The 23,088-nt window shown below is 39.7% G+C and overlaps 1 protein-coding gene across 1 annotated transcript in view; it reads left to right on the top strand.

Moving 5' to 3' along the window:
* The window catches only part of LOC148502844 (cytochrome P450 2F2-like), a 47,843-nt gene extending 27,607 nt beyond the window's left edge, over positions 1 to 20,236 (top strand). The window contains exons 6-9 of the mRNA XM_088449325.1: positions 6,995 to 7,133; positions 9,489 to 9,676; positions 16,381 to 16,522; positions 20,052 to 20,236. Coding sequence (XP_088305451.1) covers positions 6,995 to 7,133; positions 9,489 to 9,676; positions 16,381 to 16,522; positions 20,052 to 20,236 — 654 coding nt within the window. The remainder of the gene's footprint in view (positions 1 to 6,994; positions 7,134 to 9,488; positions 9,677 to 16,380; positions 16,523 to 20,051) is intronic.
* Positions 20,237 to 23,088: the final 2,852 nt, after the last annotated feature.

The following is a 23,088-nucleotide window of genomic DNA, read 5'->3' as shown; positions in this document are numbered from 1 at the left end:
AGTACTTACCAGCCAGTTTCGGGATGTCCTCTTGTTGGGCTGCCATAGTCGGGATTTGAACCGGCGGCTAAACTGCCGTCGGTATATCAATCCCATTCTGATTGGTTGGTATAGGCAACTCCTGTTTTATCTCTCTCCAAGATTTGATAAACCCTCTCCTACAACTCTGAAAGGTGACAACTGGCCCATTATTTTCTGAGTAGATAATATTTGATATAATTCAAAATCATTGGAATTTCACCAGTTTGATGGCCACTATATGTTAATGTCATAATCACCAATGAACTCTTATTCTAATCTTTGTTTCAAAATGTGCTGCCTGTGTTCTCTGTTCAAGTTCCATATTTATGTTATCTAATACAAAAACCAGCTAATGGTTCCTTCCAGAAACAACCTTTTGCTGCCTTATATCATAAGATAATAATAGCACAACTTACCTTGAAGGTGTATTTATTACTGTATGAAAAGAAATAAGCCCGCGCTTGGATTTACCCATATCATACATGGTACCAGCAGTGTGGCAATATTAATGCCATTTATTAATGGCATTAATATACAAAACAGAAAAACTTTTGCTATCGGCGCTAACAATAATATACTATAAATCTATGTATGTGCAGCAAATATATCATAAGAGAATAATAGCACAACTTGCCTTGAAGGTGTATTTACTACTGTATGTATTATTATTATTATTATTATGTATTAGAGATGAGCAGTTCGGAGTTGGCTTGGACAAAATGTAATTTATCACAGACATCTTGGCACAGATGTCCGTGGAAGATGATGTCTTGCCTCATTCTGAGATCCGAACTCGGGGGAAAGAGCCAAAACCGAACAGCTCATTTCTAGTACAGTATGTACAGTATATGTACTTGAAGGTGGTAATGAAATTTCTAATAAAACTTATTGTACAGTACTAGCTGTATTGTGATACTTAAGAGACTAATCCAGTTGGTATCCAGCCCATTTTATAGTGTTTCAGGTATAAAATTATATCATTAAAACTCTCAGCAGTGAGTGCTCTGTTTACATGGTACCTGTTAATCAAAATTATGTAAATATCACACTATGAGGCAGTAGACATTGGGTCTCATTCAGACCCGGTCGCAATCGCCGATGCACTCACAACCGGGTCGATGGTTAGTCCTGCGCACGCGCAGCGGCTACACTGTGCGTGTGCAAGCCCAGGAGCGAGAGAGGAACTCTCTCGCTCCGGAACTCTCTAAAAAAGGGGCGGCTGTCAATGTTGATCGACAGCTCGCCCCATTTTGTAGGCGGGCTGGGGGGGTGGTTTCCAAAATGGAGGCTTACCTTAAGGAACGCCTACCGTTTTGTGGGCAGCCGCACTGACATCATCAGTGATGTCAGTGGGGATTTTCCTGCTCGATCAGAGCAGGAAGCTCCCTGGGGCTTATGGTTGCCGAGACCCAACCTTAGGGTCTCGTTGCAAGCCCCGATGGTCGCGATGGTGTTCACCATCGCGACCAACAACCTGGTCGGTCGCTAAGCTGCTAAGCTGTGGGTGGTAACCCACAGCTTAGCTAGCGACCAGGAGGCCACACTAAAAAAAAGGAAGCAGCTGCCCTCATTCAGAGAGAGCGATCGCTTCTTGTGACCGCCTCTGAATGAGGGCCATTGTCTCTTATTATTAGTAGTGAGAATTTTACACTATTTTGACAATCACTGCAGGACACCACAAAGGATGGTTATTTGTTTTACATTAGGGTTATACACTGCTGAGACTGTTGAAGATAGCTTTTTTTCAATATTTAAAAATGTGACAAAATATAGTATTTTTGTTTGGATTTTTTACCATATCACCATCTGCTTCATACATACAGTATCCAAGAGGGGAAAAGGGGAATAGGGGAAAACAATTGCACAGGAGAAGAACAACCAAAAATGTATGGTATAAGGGTAATGGATATCTGGTACAGAGGTGCTCACTCAGAGTATTATCAATGTATAAAGGAAAAAAGAAAATAGAAAGAACTCCTACAATATACTGTGCATGCATAAACATAAAGTGCAAGACAAACAATTGGATAATGAAAACATTCAAATGACAGTAATTAAACTGGATCATATATATATATATATATATATATATATATGTGTGTATCATACCCCCCTCTGGAACACTAGAATTAAGTATTTCTATAAATATATCAAGAAACAATCCATACAGAAAATAAATTAATGGTAACAATATTAAATTATCATATCGTCTTTATGTCTATAATTCTATATTGTGTAATTTCTCCTGAGTACAGAATATAGGGGTACCCAAGTAGGATATAATAATAATAATAAAAATAATAATAATACTAATAATTTTATTTATATAGCGCTTTTCTCCCATAGGACTCAAAGACATCAGAAAACATGGTACATTGTACAAGGATTTGGTGTTGCAAAAAAAAAATAAAAAACAGTAGAAATCCACACCGAGATAATTGAAATCAACTGAAATCTAGAGAGCACAATAAGCAAATTGCAGGGTTGGTGCACACATTTTGGGAATTAACTTCTATGGGTTAAATATTCCACCCACAAAACTACCAAATGAGGAAGCCGTTTTGGGCGCACTACGTAGGATGACCCTGTGTGGAATAAGTTACGCCCAGAAGACACAAAATGGGTGGTTGCAGCGCCCTGATGCTAGGAGTACGGTCCCACCATAATAGTCAGGTCCATGTATTTTTCATCCCATCCACGAGTGTACCAGGTGAGGCAGCCATGGTGGGTGCACTGCGAAGGTTGCACAATGGGAGATAAGCCATACAAGAATCCAAGGCATATATGGGAAAACTGATGAGTATGGCAAAATATATGAAACATAGATATAACATAAATAGTGACAAAATTCATAAAAAACTATTAAAAAAGCTAAGCACCATGTTATGCTTGATAAACTTAATCACACTGGATAAATATATGGAGGCATCCCTCCCTTCTACCTGGGAGAATAAAGGTCATATAAACTGGATAGAATATAAATGCAAGAGATAAGTGCACTTATAATTCAGATTCTGCTTTCCCATGTCATACAAATATCAGATGTGGGATGAGTATCACTGACACTTGGCACATTGGACACAGTGCAGATCATAACTATAGAATATTAGGAGAAAAAAACAGGCGTACTTCTCTTTCTCTTGGGTCAGCCCAATCCTACTCCTCAAATCCTGCCCAAATCAAATAACAATAAACAAATAAATGAAGGAGAAGATCTAAGGCGATAAAAGCAAATAATGGATAAAGATAAAAATCAAACCACAAAATGCACAGACAGAACCGAATGTCCATAAATTTTCAAGATATTCTTTTCTTCTTATCAACAAAGGCTCCCAGTAGTAGAATATGTAGAAATAAAAACAAAAATAAAGGAATTTTTGAGAAATAATATCTTCTAGGAAAAAACACTTATCCCCCTGGTGATTTAAGGAAAAAGAGATCTGGTGATGATATTAATCCTGTCCATATGATGAAAGGCGAGACATAAAGAAAAGAACCTCACCACCACTATTTCTTAAAAGTGGGCATACCTATAGACTCACTTAGAGATAGTGTGGGAAATACACATCAAGGTTTCTTGCAACACTGCACCCAGTGATAATGACATAATAAACAATCAGGAGCGTACCCCAACTCACATAGAAAGTGGCTGGGATCCCCACATAAAGATATCTTTTATTTATGCACTGTATATGAAGCTTTAATCACAGAACGACATCCAAAAAATATAGTAAATCCTTTATTCTTAAATTAGTCATAAAATACTGAATGAAAGAGCAGTGGCAGAAAACATACACAAGCAGATTCCAAGGTCAGTATATCGATGGATAACAGGAGGGGTCTAAGTGCAAAAAACCCACTTGCAAGGTGAAAGGTCGGGACTTAAACCAGCATAAGAAAATTTGCATAACTCCAAGATAAAAAGTCTCAGTCTCTGCGGTTGTCTTATAAAATACCCACAAGTCCAGACCCCAACGCCGTTTCAGTCCAATAGGATCTTTATCAAGGTGTGACTAAAGTGGGCTACAGTCTTTATTTATACATTTGGACCGGAAGTGATGTCAGTGCAGCATCCACACTATGTATTCTGGGTAAAAACAATAAAACTTTTTAAAACATTTATATTATTAAACTGAAAAACACAATATCATCTCAAGTGGTGGAATAGAGACTCCCTACTCAGCATCTATCTTGAGACCTGTGACTAAATGTTACAGGAGTTGAAAAGATGTCCAAAATCTGGTAACGCAAACCGGACGTGATGCGTTCCAGTTGCGTTCCATCTCCCGGAAGAGTGCATCATGTGAAGTCCTGTTAAGTGTAAGGACTAGGTTATTAGGTCCGCTTATTAAAGGGAAGGTTTAACAGAAACCACCTCATTAGCATCCACCTAGGGACCTATGGCGCCTTAAAGCGGAAGTTCCGCGTTCCAATTGCGTTCAACATACCGGAAGTGTGGGTCTTCTAGTATCCTACTGAGTATATTGACATAGGATTAAAGGTTCCACTTATTTTATATTTATATATTAAAAAATGCTCTGATTATGTATGTGTCAAGAGACCTTTTTTAATGTCTCTTGACACATACATTATCAGAGCATTTTTTAAAGTTACATGACTGTTCTCTATTAAATATTGTAAAATGTATGGGTATAAAACAGATTAAATCAAATTGGAGAGATCGTGACATAGAGGGGAATCTGGCAAGATGTGAAATGCCTCCATGATTAAGGCACAGCCGAAACGCGTTGGAGACACACACCTACCATCATGTCTTGGAAACCTTCTTTCCTGCTGAAGAACCCCCCTGCTGTCCCAGCGACCGCTGATCACAAGGAGCCGCCAGCACCTCCGGCGAGCGGCACCCCCGCCTTGTGACCGTGACACGCCCGGCTCTCAGCCTCCCCGCCCCCGCCCCACATTGGGTGCCAACAGCCGCAGGAACCACGAGGAGCCGGCGTTCACTGCACACACACGGCATCCCTCATCCGAACAGCCTCACCCGGCCGTCCCACTGCACGACGTGGCACACACGCAGGTACCGGCCCGCATCCCAAACACGGAGACGCCGACCTGCCGCAGCCTGCGCATCCAGCCAGGCTCCATCCACCATGCTGACCCACCCTGCCAGCGCAAACAAGACCAACGGTGCCACCATCACGGGGCACAGCCGCACCAGTAGCTGCAGCACAACAAGAACGGCCATCTAACCTGCCGCTGTATACCATCAGAGACTGCCGACCACCACCCCCAAATCGCAACGCCTACACAGGCACCGACTGGTAGGTAAGTTGTACAAATTGCGGGACGCAGCCACATCATCTATCTGTACCAGACTTCCACCTACACTGTGCCGGGCGTTAAGACTGTCGACCAAAGGTCCAGCAGGGACAACGTGCTGATCCAGAACTGCACGGAAAAGGAGCCCCCTAAAAGGGTCTACCCACCTTCCCCCCCGTGCACCCATCCTGCTCTTCCCCCCACTGCTCCTGGGTCAATTACCCTCTAGTAGCATTGTGCCTACCTACCTTAAACCAATAAAATTACCTTGACCCAACACCACCGTCTACGTCTCTCTGTCATACAGATCACTCTCACCCAAGCACTTTACACACTGCCCCACCATATAGAGAGCGCGCCTTACCCAGCTTTTACAAGATGTGAAATGCAATGGATTTTTTAATTGAAAAGTTTAATACCAGAAGGGCTCAACTCTGATTTCGAGCTAAATGGTTTTTAGATTAATTATTCTTATTCTTAGCTTTATAAATACTCTATCTCCTAAGTTTTATGTAACATTTTTTCCATGATTTAAATTATTTATTTTATACATGTAACATGCACATTGAACATAGGTATGACCAGGTTCCAGAGATGAGTGCAATTTTATTTCCCTTTATTGGAATGCAGGACATTTAGTTTGCTTCACCTTTTTTGAATATAAAATAAGTGGACCCTTTAATCCTATGCCAATATACTCAGTAGGATACTAGAAAACCCACACTTCCGGGATGTGGAACACAGTTGGAACGCGGAACTTCCGGTCCGCTGCATCAGATACCGGACAGCAGTATACTTTTCCCCTTTAAGGCGCCCAGCCATAGGTCCCTAGGTGGACGCTAATGAGGCGATCACGTCATCATGACCCTGCCCTCTCTTCACAATGCTGTTATTTTTGGCACTGTAAAGCAGGGGGCGGAGCCACAATGATGCGATTCAGTACAAATCACGTCACCAATCCCCCCGCTGTGGGGATTTCTACTGTATCCTGGGGGGAAGTCGGGAGGGTTGTGGAATGTTGGGAGGCTTGCCAACCTTTCCAGGGGGCCGGGAGCGGCTCCCGATATTCGGGAGGCTCCCGACCAAATCGGGAGGGTAGGCAAGCCTGGTGCAGATTGCTTCTGCTGTTAGTGTCCATGTGTCCCAGAGTCCCTGTTGCCATAAGGCAGCGCAGGGAGTCAGGGTTAGGGCAACTAATGAGAGAGCAATGAAAAAGATTAAGGCAAGATACCTGTCCCTGTTTCTCCCCAGGTAGGATCGTGGGGCGGAGGTCCAAAGTGTGCACTAATTTTCCCCCCAACTGTAAGATACATATATACATACAGTATCTATTGCTTCGAATCTGCGTCTACAGCTTCTTAATAGGGAAACACAATATTTTCTGTGAGTCAAGATATGACTTTATATTGAGTAGTATTGTGTATTTACATATCCAAAAAATGCTGTAGCGACTCGTGGAAATAATCTTAAATAGGACAGTATGATGCACTGCTATGACAGAAATGCTGAAGTTCTTATACATATTACGCTTGTGTACTTACCCTGGCAGTTATATCAATGAATCTGTAGTGTCCAATAAATATCAAAAAAATCTCCAAAAAATTACAAAGAACGCTGGAAACAAATGTCTTATTTTCCTTAACGAGCTTATTAACCAAAAAATTAATATGTTGGTCTTTATTTTTCTTCACAGGAAGAGAAAAATCATAATGTTTTTAATATTAAAAACCTCCTACCAACAGTATATGACATGTTTTTAGGTGGATCAGAGACCAGTACAGTTACAGTAAACTTTGGTTTCTTGATACTTGCAAAGTATCCGGAGCTACAAGGTAAGTCATTAAGTTGAATTATCTCATAGTTAGATATACAGATATGTCATCTTGCATCTTTGCTGCATATGCAGCAAACCATGCCACACATGGCGCAAGGTGTGCGCCCTCGAGCATATACACACTCTGCATTTACACCTGCTATTCCATAGGATTGCATGGTGCGTTCACAGTACGTGACATAGCATACCATAGCATATGCTGTTGCAGGTAGTCGCATTGAAACACACAAAAAATAAATGGGGGCACTGGCCTATTGCCTGTAATTATTTGAGGCCTAATGCCAAGTATAACAACACTGTGGGTCTAGCGCCAAAAGTAATCTGAGGCATAGCTTAATGCCGAGCAATACAACAACCAATGGTTTAGAGCTTGACATTATCTGAGGCAAGGCCTAATGCCAAATTTTACTGTGCCCAAGGGCCAAACACTCAAACTCCTGGGTAGTCTAAGGGTTTATAAGTAAGTGAAGAGGGCCCAAGAGCATCTCAGTCTGGAGGAAGTTTATACCATGGATAACTTTGTATAGTTCTTTTGATTCAAACTACTGGCTTGCCACAATTGCTCTGGATTGGCTGCTGCCCAGCAAGCCATGATTGGCTCATTGTGTGTGCCAATTTCAAATAGTCGAACGCTGATAGGCTAAACTTGAATCCCATTGGATTCAATATTGCTAGAGCAGGAATCTACAGGACTGGCGCAACCACTATACAATACCACAACAATTGTCTCTGGATCCCAAGCCTGCTGCAATGGTGTCACACTTGATTTTGCCTTTTGATTTATTTTTATTCCTCACATCCAGAATCTTCTACTCCAGTCACCTACCTTTTTGACATATTGCCAGACTCTGCCGGTCTACTCTGCAAATCCCTACATTGGCTCCATATATATTCAAGAATCCCATTAACATTTTACATCCATGCCTACAAATCAATCAACAACACCATGCCCTCATACTGTGGCCCCAATTTACTAACAAGTTTTATCACCAAAAGGAGTGATACATTTCACTGTGTATGATAAATGGTGCCAATCACCTCCCAACAGTTTACAGTTGGGAGGTGATTGGCTGGAGCACGATTTATCATACACAGTGAAATTTATCACTTGTTTTGGTGATAAAACTCATAGTAAATGAGGCCCTTTATATGAAATATCTTATAGATCTACGTCTGACCTGCTTCTTGTCTTGCATATGGTAACCACCTCTCACCCCTGCCTACAAGACTTTTCCCATGCCACAAAACACTTATGAAGTTCAATACCAATCATATTCTCCTACAACCTTCACATCTTTAAAGTTTCTCTGAAATACTATCTTATCATTTTATATTAAACACTCCTGTCTTCCAATAGTATTATAAACTCCCTCATGAAAAATCCCCCCCCTGCACTTTGATTTCATGTCTGCATTATTTTATTAACATTGTATGTATCTATTGTATGTATGTCTTGTAGTCCTCACTGTCCAGTGCTGTGCAACACTCTGGCAACTTTAAAAATAATAATAATAATAATAATAATAATAATAATAATAATAATAATAATAATAATAATAATAATAACTATAATGCGTGATGCATGTATGCATTACAATTAGTGTTGGTTCCTGTGGTGGGAATGCAGCACAGTCCAAAATTCAAATAGGGGAGCCATGCTAACTGCCAGTGAGTCCTGGCGGGTGATGTTGGGCAGCGTTTGGGGTAGCAGTTGGTGTGGCCTCCCCTATTTGAATTTTGGACTGCGCTGCAACTCCACCTCTGGAGCCGCCACTGATTACAATAATTAAAGGCCTATATACAACTTTTATTTGACTGATCACATGACCACTACTTCCTCCCTCATATAAAAGATCCAAAGTTGATAATAAACCATGACCTCTTTGTATAACCCTCGCAATTATCCCTCTACAAACTGATCATATATCTTCAGTCCTACATCTCCAGCCATAAAAATTTGCATACTGTACCTCCTCTCTGTAATTCTGTCTCTCAATTATATTATAATTAGAGATAAGAGGTTCGGTTTTGGCTCTGATCTTCTGTAAAGTTTGGATTCCAGAATAAGGTAAAACATCATCTTTTATGGACATCTTGGCAGAGAACTGTGAAAGATGTAATTTTGCCTCGTTCTGAGATCTGAACTTGGTGGGAAGATCTGAGCCAAAACTGAACTGCTCTTCTCTAATTATAAGACCTCCATTTAACTGTTTATTCAAAGATAATTCTTTATAGATCACATATTTGTTGTAGATTAGGTTAATTAAAAATAAGCATAATTTTTATAATTACGATAAAAAACACAAAATTAACAAAATGTTAATTTTTTTTGTCTAATGTGAATGAAACCAAGATAAACTGCATGAGGAGATTGATCGGGTGATTGGCCAAATGCGCCAACCTAGGGTGGAAGACAGGAACCAGATGCCATATACGAATGCACTTTTACATGAGATTCAAAGATTTAGTGATGTTTTGCCAATGGGTGTTACTCGATCCACCACCAGAGACATAACCTTTCGTGGGTACTTCATTCCCAAGGTAAGTTCCAGCAACTATTAAACTTTAGAATTTCAAAAATTAATGTTACCGAAAATTCAATTGTGGCTGCGCCTCGAATTACACTGGTTACACTGGTTCTGTAAGATATTTTCAACAATTTTATGCATTGTTATGTATCCACTTAACAGCATTTAAACTCATGGCATACTAAAGCAGTCAGCATTATCAGACACTTTATGCAGTCCAGCCCAAACAAGGATGTTGTATGTTAGGTCAACAGTTATCATGTCAGTATGAATCTGGTTGACATAATTAGCATTCGACAGTGTCCATGTCAACATTTATCATGTCTACCAGGTGACACACTGTCATGATAGTCACTGTACGTCCCTGGTGGCCCAGTATTCACTTACATGGTTAAGTGAGACATCTGGGTCCTGGCGGTCATGTGGGCATCACTTCTGGCACAGACACTTTTTCTAATGCTAATCCCTATCCATAAACCTAACCCTCCTCCTAGTGCCTGACTCTAACCTCCCCCAAAGGCCTAACACTAACCCTCCCAAAAGTGCCTAGCCCTAACCTTTGGCATTTTGAGAATGTAAAAATTTCACATGTAGACAATTCAGATGTCGACATCATGAACATGTTGACATTCTGATTATGTCAACATATTGAATCATGTCGACTTTCTAAAGTCAACAATGGTCATGTAGACATCACTTCTGGTACAGACCTTTTTCGTAATGCTAATCCCTACCCATAAACCTAACCCTGAACCTAGTGCCTAACCGAAAATTCTCACATGCAGCCTACCACTAACCCTCCCAAAAGCGCCTACCCTAACCTTTGGAATTCTGAGACTGTCAAAATGTCACATGTCGACAATTCAGATATCGACATTATTAACATGTTGACATTCTGTTTGTGTCAACATGGTGCCTGTCGACATGTTGGACCATGTCAACATTACATTATAAATGTCCATACGGTTACTATTGTCCATGTCACCAGACAATACCACTTACACAGAATCAGCACACATGATTCAGGTAAAGAAAAACAGGAAAAATCCCTTTGAAACTTACTTAGATATGTAATCTGTGATGAACAGGAAACCCAGGGTCAAGATAAATGTACTGTAGTAGTGGGGCCTGTCAACTCTCTAGCTTTCTACAAAAAAAAGGCTTCCCATAGGAATGACCCTGCAAGCAAAATTACGCAAGCATTTTTCACAGTGAATCCCTCTGGGAGATACTTAAAAAAGAAACAAGACCCCTCAATCTAATCACTTTGTATGGGACAAACATCAACAACATTCTACAGTTTTAATTCAGTACCAAATTACGTCATCCTTTTGGTGTGACTTTGTCCTGTGAAATCGAAAACACATCAACTTAATCCTTCACGGGGCATCAACTGGGTTCACCATTAAAAAATCATCAAGATAATGGATCATGCTGCATTTCCTCTTCCGTGTCATGATGAACAAATGCAGGAAAGCTACTGACACACTCAATGATCACACAGGATGCTAACATACCATGGGGAGGCATCTATGAACATAAAGCATCATCAAGTTTGAATGCCATGAGTTAACAGGAATCGCGATGTAGAGGCTCAAAGAAAAAGGCCAATTGTATTACTATTTTCCACAAAAAAGTCCCCACCCAGCAAATGTTGAATTAACCACTTGCCTGGCATGGAAGAATTTTTCCAACCACACCAAGCAGTGCTCTATCTGATCTGGGCAGCACAGACGGTGTAATGGTTAGCGTTACTGCCTCACAGCACTGAGGTCATGGGTTCAATTCCCACCATGGCCCTAACTGTGTGGAGTTTGTATATTCTCCCTGTGCTTGCGTGGGTTTCCTCCGGGTACTCCGGTTTCCTCCCACACTCCAAAAATATACTGGTAGGTTAATTGGCTCCCAGCAAAAAATTAACCCTAGTGCATATGTGTGTGAGCGATTGTTAGGGAATATAGATTGTAAGCTCCACTGGGGCAGGGACTGATGTGAATGGCCAAATATTCACTGTAAAGCGCTGCGGAATATGTGTGCGCTATATAAATAACTGGTAATAAATAAAATAAATAAATAAATCTGGTCACAATATTTCTACCAGTCAGATAAACAGTCTGGGCAGCTGCAGGAAAAGAATCTTCCTGCAGCTGCTGCTCTCAGAGGGACCTTCCAGTCCCTCTGCTTGTCTGAGAATTTTACTGGAGAAGGGGCGGAACACAGGGGAGAAGGTAAGTATGTGTGAGTGTGTTTAGTATATAATAAAACTTTACTATCTACGGTGTGAGTACTGTCATTATTTTACTATTATTTTTTTCAGTGGGCGTAAAGGTTTAGTTCCACAAGTGCCAAAGGACAGGCACACTGACACCTATAGTCCCACTGTAAAAAACATTAGTATACATTAAATATCCCTCTATTACCCCAGCTCCCACCAGCCAGGGGTGCAAGGAGGAGCCCTAGGCTTCAGCCTAAGCCTGGGGTGCTCAGGAGAGGGGGAATCCTTTATTGGTGGAGTCCCCATTTCTCCAGAGATCCCTGGCGCGGGCTAACTAGCTTGGGTTGCTGATGCTTTTCGCCCGGGTGACCCATTGAAAGGGTTCCCTGGCTGTGGCATTACACCTCAGCTTGTTTGAGTCTGTGCTGGTTTTAAAAATATGGGGACCCCTACACCAATTTTCCCTGTATTTTTAAAATCAGTGAACAAACAAGATAGGTAAAGATAGGTATAGATTCACCCAGGGAGAGCAATTAATACATTTATTAAAATATACAAATTAACATATAACACAGGTCTGCGATGAAAACCTTTTTTAACAAATGTATGTGATGTTTATAGATTTTTGGCTTCTGAACAAGATAATGACTGCCAATTCTGCATATCACATCATGTTTTTTCTGCAAAATGTGTATTTATGAATAAGTCATTTTTTTCATATTCTTTAAAGTAATAAATGTATTCTGCCTACATTTATTATAAAACATTGTCTTAAATGAATTCAGTCGGTAGTATAGAACGTTGTAATTCAGTTCTCATCATAAAACTTCCCCCCGCCCAGTGCCAGATTAAGGTCCACATGGGCCTGGAGCTGAAATTTACCCAGGGCCTAAACCCTATACTGTCTAAAGGAACATTGCACATATACAACAATATGAGCTGGCGAAGGTGGAACCAAATACAACAGATGCAACACAGTTTTGCCCTGTGCCAGCTCATTTTAATCCCTGCCTACCACCACATACACACATACAGTACACACTACACTACACTACAGTGAAGAACAGGATTAACGGTTCAATCACAATGTTAAAAATGTAGAAAGAAGATTCCAGGGTCGTTGGGACATCAGCATGATGTCTGACTACTGCTGGATGATGCTCAGAGATGACACAGAAAAAGCTTATAAGCAAAAAGCGACAAAACAAATTTAATGCTTTGTTGCAAATCCTTTGCAGGCAATTACAGCCTGAAGTCTAGAATGCATAGACATCACCAGACGCTGGGTTTCATCCCTGGTGATGCTCTGCCAGGCCTCTACTGCAAATGTCTTCAGTTCCTGCTTGTTCTTGGGGCATTTTCCCTTCGGTTTTGTCCTCATCAAGTGAAATGCATGCTCAATTGGATTCAGGTCAGGGGATTGACTTGGCCATTGCATAACATTCCACTTTTAAGCCTTAAAAAACTCTTTGGTTGCTTTTGCAGTATGCTTCGGGTCATTGTCCATCTGCACTGTGAAGCGCCGTCCAATGAGTTCTGAAGCATTTGACTGAATATGAGCATATAATATTGCCCGAAACACTTCAGAATTCATTCTGCTGCTTTTGTCAGCAGTCACATCATCAATAAATACAAGGGAACCCGTTCCATTGGCAGCCATACTTGCCCACGCCATGAAACTACCACCACCAAGCTTCACTGATGAGGTGGTATGTTTTGGATCATGAGCAGTTCCTTTCCTTCTCCATACTCTTCTCTTCCAATCACTCTGGTACAAGTTGATCTTTGTCTCATCTGTCCATAGGATGTTGTTCCAGAACTGTAATGGCTTTTTTAGTTGTTGTTTGGCAAACTCTAATCTGGTCATCCTGTTTTTGTGGCTCACCAATGGTTTACATCTTGTGGTGAACCCACTATATTCACTATTGTGAAGTCTTCTCTTGATTGTTGACTTTGACACATATACACTTACCTTCTGGAGAGTGTTCTTGATTTGGTCAACTGTTGTGAAGGGGTTTTTCTTCACCAGGGAAATAATTCTTCTGTCATCCACCACAGTTGTTTTCCATGGTCTTCCGGGTCTTTTGGTGTTGCTGAGCTCTCCGGTGCATTCTTTCTTTTTAAGAATGTTCAAAACAGTTGATTTGGCCACACCTAATGTTTTTGCTATCTCTGATGGGTTTGATTTGATTTTACAGCCTAATGATGGCTTGCTTCACTGATAGTGATAGCTCTTTGGATCTCATATTGAGAGTCGACAGCAACTGATTCCAAATGCAAATGTCACACCTAGAATCAACTCCAGACCTTTTACCTACTTAATTGATAATGAAATATCGAGGGAATAACCCACACCTGTCCATGAAATAGCTTTTGAGTTGATAGTCCCATTACTTTTGGCCCCTTAAAAAGTGGGAGGCACATATAGAAACCATTGTAATTCCTTCACCGTTCACCTGATTTGGATGTAATTACCATCAAATTAAATCTAAAAGTCTGCAGTTAAAGCACATCTTGTTTGTTTCATTTCAAAGTCATTGTGGTGGTGAATAGAGGCCAAAATATGAAAATTATGTCAATGTCCCAATATTTATGCACCTGACTGTATATATATATTATATATATAAAAAACATAAGTCCATAAAGTGAACATTGAGTAAAGCAACTATATCCTTAATTACACTCCGCTGTCGGGAACAAGAAATTTGTCATACTGCCAACGAAAGTTCAAACTCACCAGTGCAAGGTGCAAAGTGCTGTATTGTAAACAAACTTGTTAATATGTCCTGTAGCACTTGTCGGAAAGTAGGGGAGGGAGCTTGACTTAACTGTAATTATTAGTATCTATGCTATGCTCGACGTCCAAATTATAGGCTGTCAGTACGGGGAGGGAGAGTGGCGAACCACATACATAATGGACCCAGCACTATTCTCAACCTCAAGCAGTCTTGTATAATGCAATCAGCCGGAAAGAGGGGAGGGGTGATGAATTGGTCTATGAAATGGATCTCCCGCAAGGATGATGAGATAAGCGGTAAAAAAAATAGTCAAATAATCCAGAATGCGCACACAGTACATGATATTATGACATTATGGCCTCCATAAATCAGAAATTTTGAGCGATTGGATAATCGGAGCTGAGTATTTCTAGCCTATTTACTCTGTTTCTGCAAATCAATCATGACTACACACAACACAAAAATCAGATCGATTTCCCGATAATTGGGTGATCGGCCCAATAATTGTATAGTGTGTACCTAGCTTTTCTAGTAAGAATCGTACAAGTTGTAATCCAAAAATGATTACATAGTTATGGTTGTATCAAACACAGTCAAGGATACAGATGTGCAAATAGTAAATGATGACACACTGTCCCAAGAGCAGCTGGTATAGGGGTTAATCAATTGCAATGGTACAGGCAAAAAACCATGAAAATAAAGAAACCAGCGCTAATGAATGATTAAATTAAATATAAATAAATACTGATGGATGGTTGATATAAAAAGTACCAATCAATGATATATTTAATTGATTAAATTGGCAATAGAGTGCATGCAAACATGACTTTTTTTAAAAAACATGCAAAAATAGACAATGCATAGACAAACATTTAAAACACAATGTACACAACTGAGTTAATGTAAATATACACGTTTTTTTTAAAAAAAGTAATGTTTGCATGCACTCTATTGCCAATTTAATCAATTAAATATATCATTGATTGGTACTTTTTATATCAACCATCCATCAGTATTTATTTATATTTAATTTAATCATTCATTAGCGCTGGTTTCTTTATTTTCAAGTCATGGATACAGGTCAACCAAAATGTCCTACATAAAACTTGAAGAGACACAGCAGCTTTTAATGGGAAATAATACAAGAAAATAGAAAATAAAGGAGTGATGATAAAATAATTGACTACATCAGATATTAAAAAGAAAATGTATTTGCTTAATCCAATAGACATAACAATTTTGACATTAATACATAAGAAAACTGTATATATATAAAATTGCATACGATTATTGCAAAACCACAATATTGAATACAGTATTAGCAATTTTCAGCCTGATAGTATACGTCAAAATCATTAACTTTTATACTTTCATGTTATATCCTATGTATCTATTTAAAATATTGAAGAACTGCACAACAAATTATACTTGCAGCATATTCAATGAGGATCCATCTCAGCTTGATTTTAAATGGCCGGATAATTAGTGGTCATCTGCTCATTTCCTTTTTTCCTTGTTTACCCTGGTCATTGCATTAGACAGTATTGTACACAGTGATACCTTGCTGAAAGCTATATATAAGTCCACAATTTATACACAGGAGTGTGTTATTTGAGCCATATATCAAAGTAATCAAGCAATTGCTGTCTTTTCTGTTGGGGCTGACAATCAATAATGTATTAAGAATATCACATGGCACTCCTATATTTTCTATTTTCCAGTTACAGTTGTGCATTAATTCACAGTTGGTTGTTATATTTTCAGGGTACAGATGTGATTACCATGCTGACCACTGTATTAAGAGACCCAACACAGTTTGAAACCCCTGGAGAATTCAATATCAAACATTTCCTGGATGAGAGTGGAAGGTTTAAAAAAAACAATGGATTTATGCCGTTTTCTGCAGGTTTGATAAATCTCTAGTATATATTTATGTGACCAGAACCACAATGTAACTCTAGTCACAGGCAAATTGCCCCTCTCAGCAAGACAGGTCCCTGGCATCTTTATCGCTCATAATGTGTGTTCTATTCAGAGCAGTAACTAGACATTTTGGTGGGATCTGGTCTATAGATCTACAGTAACAAGATCAACAATGCCTAAATAGACACCAGATGTTAGACAGTCAACAGATACACAGGGACAAAAGGTTGACATGCTACGACGGTTGAAAGGTACAAATGGTTGCCAGGGTCGAAATGTCCACAAAAAAAATGGTAGACACTTTGTTTTACGGTAAAGGTTAGGTACTTACCGAATGGTTAGGGTTAGGCACTTACCCTTACAGTTAGGGTTAGGCAGCAGGAGGGAGGGTTAGAGACTTAACGGAGGGTTAGGTTTAGGCACTAAGAAGGGACAGCGAAGGTTAGACACCTACCCCAATAATTAGGGTTAGGCACCAGGAGGGAGGGGTAAGGGTTTGGCACCAAGTGGAGGTTTAGGGTGAAGATCAGGGTTAGAAAACAAAAATATATGTTGATCGTTTATGTATCGACATTTTGACCCTGTAGACCATTTGTACCTGTCGGCCTTCTTACACGTCGACCTTTTGTCCCTGTCGACCTTTTGTCCCTGTTGACCTATTGAATGTCTGGTATCTATCTAGTCATTGTCGACCTTTTTACTGTAGATCTTTCAATCCACATCCCATTTTGGTGTCCTGTGCAAGAAAGAGCATCGGAACCCCACTCTCCCACAGAATGCATTGGGGTTATGCTCTATACTCCGGGCATAGGCATAGGCACTCTATGGCTCTATGCCTTGTAGGTCTCTATACACACCATTGCAGTGTCTGTATGCGTTGATAGTGGTGCAGTCTCTGATATTCACCTCTGGCAGGCACCAAGTGTGATAGAAAGATACTATAGATTAGATATATGGATAGAAAGATAGATAAATAGATAGAAAGATAGCCAAATAAATTAGGAACAAACATCTGGGTTAATAAATATAACCATATGAGTTCCATCAACCATCATTCTAAGTCATTATGGCCTATCATAACCACAGTTAAAGATTTAAAACCTTTACAAAACTCTTCATTGATGTCCTACTATCGCAGAGACAAAAATTTGAGAGATTACCTTATCCATAATTACATTTCCCTGATGGGCAAAAGCAAAAATACCTCATTCATAGATACACCTAAATTGGGTTGTTTTAAGTCCCCTAACTGCACTACGTGCAGATTTCAACAAACTGGCTCTGTTTTCTTTCACCCTTATTCAGGAGTTTCATATAATATACAGCATAATTTGACATGTACCAGTAAATTCATCGTATACTCCATTGCCTGCCCATGTTCAAAGGTATACATAGGCAAAACTGAATGTACCCTGTGGGAACGCATGGCCCAACACAGCTCAGCCATCTGGGTGGCCCTAGCTACTGGCAATAGTGAACAGCCATTAGCTAGGCATTTTGCTATGGCCATACATAACATTTTGTCCCTTAGGTATAGAATCATTGACCATATACCCCCCCTAGCAAGGGGAGGCAGTAGAGCACATAAATTGTTACAATGTGAGACCAACTGGATTATTAAGCTTGACACATTGTCTCCCCATGGCCTTAATGAGACATTAGGGCTTCAATGTTTTATTTAGTTACCAAGGTATTATAACTTCAGTCCCTGGTTTGCAGTGTCGTGTGCCAATTTAATATTTCCAGTATGTTTTTCTTATCATTTAAGACGTGTTTTGTAACAGGGTGTGTTTTGGGGCTCAGGAGTTCCATACCAACTGGTTATGACCATATATGTCTCTATTCACATAATGATTGTGATTGTGGGTATCATGCGTCTCCGGCGATGTTCGTCATTGGCTAGCACAAAGATTTTTCTGGTTTGATGTATTTCTTTGACTATGTATTGTATGTTTGATGTAATAGTGTCATACAGTATATGTATTGTAAGTATTGTTGTCTTTGTATTGTGGACATTCAATATCTATGGTAACTGGGTGTTTGACATCTCACCATGGTAACGGTAGGGGGGGGGTGACATCATTTCCGTTGAGACAGCCTTTGGGCGCCGGGCAGGGGGAGGGCATCCATCATGAATGAGGGGTTTTGCGATTTAATTTGCTAAGGTATGTATGTTTATTCTGGCTTGATAAAAGCGCTAATAATGCCGCTGAAACGTTGCACTATATAGCTATGTGATTGTGCATTCATTATTCATCTGGAGTACTGCCTGTGGATTGTTTGATATAAAAACATGCCCCCTTAGAGTCTATATGTTCAGAAGTCGCTAGGAGAGCTGCATCTCTTTGTCTAGTATTATTGAAATCTTAGTGTGGGCACCCGGCACAGCAAAGAATAAATTCAGTGCCTAACAATGCCTAAATAATAATAGAAAAACGAAGATAAAATGTATATATCCAAATGTTGTCTGTATTTTTTGTTTCTCAAGATGGATTTTAAGGAAACTCATCTCACAAGTCCAGTATGCAACGCATACTTGCCGACAGTTTGGCTGTCTCCTCCACATAGATGCAGCCAGATCGGCACAGCAACAGGGCATGATGTGAATTTGGGGACGGGGCGGGCTGTGTAACTTTGCAATCACATCATCACAGCCACACCCCTGCCACACAATGCTGAGATTACCATCATTGTGCAGCTGGGCTGGGGCCATGATGACACGATTCAGCGCAAATCGCGTCATCAGCTCCCCCGAACCACCCACTTACAAGAGGGAGCGGACGCTGGCTGGGGGAAAAGCAGCAATTGACTGAGGGTGTGGTCGGCTGGCACTGGCTGGGAGACTTGCCCACTTTTCCGGGGTGCCAAAAGTACCACCCAATTTTTAGGAGGCTCCCGGACGTCCCAGGACAGTTGGCAAGTATGATGCAACAACAAAAAGAAAATAAAGCAACTTAGTGTGCACTGTTAAAAAACATAAATTGTATATAAATAAACTGTGTTGGTGGTGATTTGATCTAACTTGGCTATAGTAGGAACCATTCATACCAACATTGTACCGAATATATATAATGTTTTATTAAATACAAAAAAAAAATAAGTAGCATGAAATATATGAGTGCTTATCTCTCCTTTAAGGAGTCCAGAGATCCCAATGAGGTGGCCTGAACAATGAAATGTGTTGGAATGTGACATTACACATGGACAGCCCCTCTGTCTACTGCAGCAGTACAAGCCTCAGAATATTTTAAGTGTGTTCACCTGCCAATTGCACAGGAGTATACTGTTGCAATGCACTTATCTGTGTACTGCAGAAGAGTATGACTTACTTTGCATTGTAGTTGAGAGTATCTACAGTATGTGTTGTAGAAGTGCATATTCATCAGAATGTCTAACTTATCTACTGTATCCGGGAGAGATTCATGTAATATATAATTATTTTATTTTGTCATTTGATTCATTATCCTCTTTTATTATTATACTGACTTTTTTATGCAATCTCATTATCACAGGAAAAAGATCATGTGTTGCTGAAAGTCTGGTGCGTCTGCAACTCTTCATTTTCTTCACCGTGATCCTGCAAAAATTCACTCTGAAAGCTACAGTGAACCCCAAGGATCTTGATATCTCTCCTTCAGAAAGAGGCTTGTTAAACCTTGCTCCAGCCCACAAAATTATTTTTATTTCTCGTGCTTAAGAAAGGCATTTGAACAGTAGCAATTTGGAGATAATAATGCAATTCAGTATGCACAACTGTAGTAATAATGTCAGGTGCATGAATAGAAATAGGCCACAGCTATTGCAGTTTTGTATCTAGAATTTTGAAGAATTTGCTTCACATGGAATATTTTGAGAATCGGTTCCAAGATACTCCAATGTCTAAGTGCTGCCCGTTAACTTGACAAGTTCAGCACTCAGAAGAATCTATGTGTCGTTGGTCTTCCAAAGAGTTAATAAAAAAAAACAACTACCTGATTTGTTTATAGAAATTATTACACTACCCAGTATCTCTCCCACTCACTTTTGATTTGTCTGCCACCACTTAAAGTTACTCATTACAATAGGAAGCATTTACCCAAAAAATAAACTATAGTATAAATATGTATCATGAATATGCCGAATTGACAGTCAAAATGGATCTGATAAGAATCACAGAGACCAATCTTACTAAATTAAGTTTAATATGAGAAAAATACAATGCTTAAAGTTTATACAAAAACAATAAGAATGACATTCAAAGATAGTCTTAGATAAAACACTCTATTATATACAAAAATAAAAAAAATAACATTTTCACTTACAATAATCTGTTTGTAGCAAGAAACAAGATGTTTGAGCAAATCCCAATGTCAAACTGGCTCCAAAGAATTGTGGAAAGTTGTGCATGTGGTATATTGTATTTATCCCTATATCAGTGTTTTGACCACACACACACTGACATACACACACACACACACACATTTTCCTTGACTTTTCTATATCAGTGTAAATTAGCAAAGATCCTGCTTGTCAACAAAACATTCTTTATGGCAGTGGTGGTGGTGATGGTGGTAGGGGTGAAACTTTGCAGGCCATCCTCAGGTTGGTGAGATGGGCAAACACACACCTTGCATGGGGTTTGTGCAAGTTTCAATGGTGCATATGTTGGTTACATCTAAAGATGCACCAAGCTGGATTGTAATGTCTAAAGATGCACAAAGCGGGTTTCCCATTCCTTTAACATTCAGATGCACTGATTTTTTTCATAAGGGAAGGGCTTATACTAGTATTAGCATAATTTTGCAGATGCAACTGGGGCAAAAAAGACGCAAACATGGATGTCTCCAAATCAAGCCCATTCTGTGCTGAACTTTTCATTCAATATCTGCAATTCGCAGAATATCCAACGTGTTACAGAGTTTTTAGCATTGTGGCATTAATTCAGTTAGAGATTTAGCTATTTGAAGCAAACACTTTGCTGGACGGCATCAATGTACAAATTGTTAGTTGTAGAAACAATTTATACAAGTAGTAAAGCCCTTCTTAAAGTTCAAGGTGCTGTAAAAATAACAACCGAGATCTTTTATGATGAGCAAAACTTCTGCTTCAAAACATCACTAATAACCACCAGGACAATTTTCCTTGATTATGCCAAAGTGTATTTAAAGTTCCACCAAATCACATTGTGGAGGTGCAGAATTTTGCAAAGCACAGGGGATCAGGGGATCCCCACAAAGTAAGGAGCAGAAGGTGCATCAGTACTGTGATGCAGTGAAGAAACTATATAGTTATTTGTAACCAGATAATGAGATTAATGAGGGGAATTTATTTGGGTGATCCTGAGAGGTGCTCATTTTTTTCCACACTTCAAAAGGACTTCACTTTTTTACCATCTAAATATATAATTAAGATACAGCTAGTCCAGAAATTTTTAAAATTACCCAGTTTATGCCACCATGTTACATTTCAGCCAAGAAGCACAACTATAGGTGCACACAAAATAATGCAATAAAGAGCTTTATACACACTCCATATTACCATGTGTATTCAACAGCTCCAATGTCCCATGATTCAATTCATAAAACAGGCTAAACTGAGCAGTATTCAAGGATAGAAATGAAAATGTTTTAGGTGGTTCTAAAATGGTACGAGGTTGGATTGTTAATGTGATGTTTACATTTTGTACAGTGTGCCTCCTCGCATTGTTCTGCCTCCTGTATAACTGTGGGCAGTTCTAGTTCAGAGAGAAAACTACTGAGAGAGGAGGGTACAGGGGGAGATTTACCAGTCTTCTAAAGAGGACAAGTGAAGAAGTGGAGAGTGGAGAAGTTACCAATAGCAAACAAAGTGTAGCTATTATGTGTCTAGTACATTCTTTAAACTGATAGCTAGAATCTGACCATTTTCCCTCTGTGGAAGGTTTGCTAAATATCAACCTAGGAGTCCACCTCAATATGTGCAGATGAACCATCTAGATGCGTAATTGTTAATCTTACTATGAAGTTCACATCATAAATAAGATCTGTTGTGTCATAATTGTATAAAATAAATGAAACACATTATTGGGTCAATCCTATATTGTGCGAAGGGTTGCAAGTTGCTGTTGCAACGGCATTAAAATGCCGGCAATGGACCGGCACCTCGCACCCTTCGTGGCCCGCTCCAAACCCGAATTAGCTAAATTTTACTCTGAGCCTTAGGGGGCTGTGAGCAATATTCAGAGAATCCAAGGCCATTGCCACAATAACTCGCATCGGCGAGATCATCGCAGCTAATAGGATTGACGCCTTAAACTGTTACATAAACAGTTTAGGAAACATGGGGCAATTTTAAACATATCAATGGCAAAAACAAAATCAATACAAGAGTATATAAATAAATTAACATTCTTATTTTTTGTTTAAATGTTATATATGTGTCAGAACTGAGCATTTGTAGAAACCAAGTCCTGATGTATGGAAGGTATGGCTTAATACTATAGCTACAATATATATTTGTTTCACCACTCCGTTTAGGAGTTGCATCTATATTACCCAGTAGCCTGTCACCATCTACGGAATCAGGTCATAG

The sequence above is a fragment of the Taudactylus pleione genome, unplaced genomic scaffold (genome assembly GCF_031769625.1).
Source record: "Taudactylus pleione unplaced genomic scaffold, aTauple2 ptg000481l, whole genome shotgun sequence".
Lineage (NCBI taxonomy): Eukaryota > Metazoa > Chordata > Amphibia > Anura > Myobatrachidae > Taudactylus > Taudactylus pleione.
The sequence above is the reverse complement of the archived record's forward strand: the minus strand, read 5'-3'. Positions and strand labels throughout refer to the sequence as shown.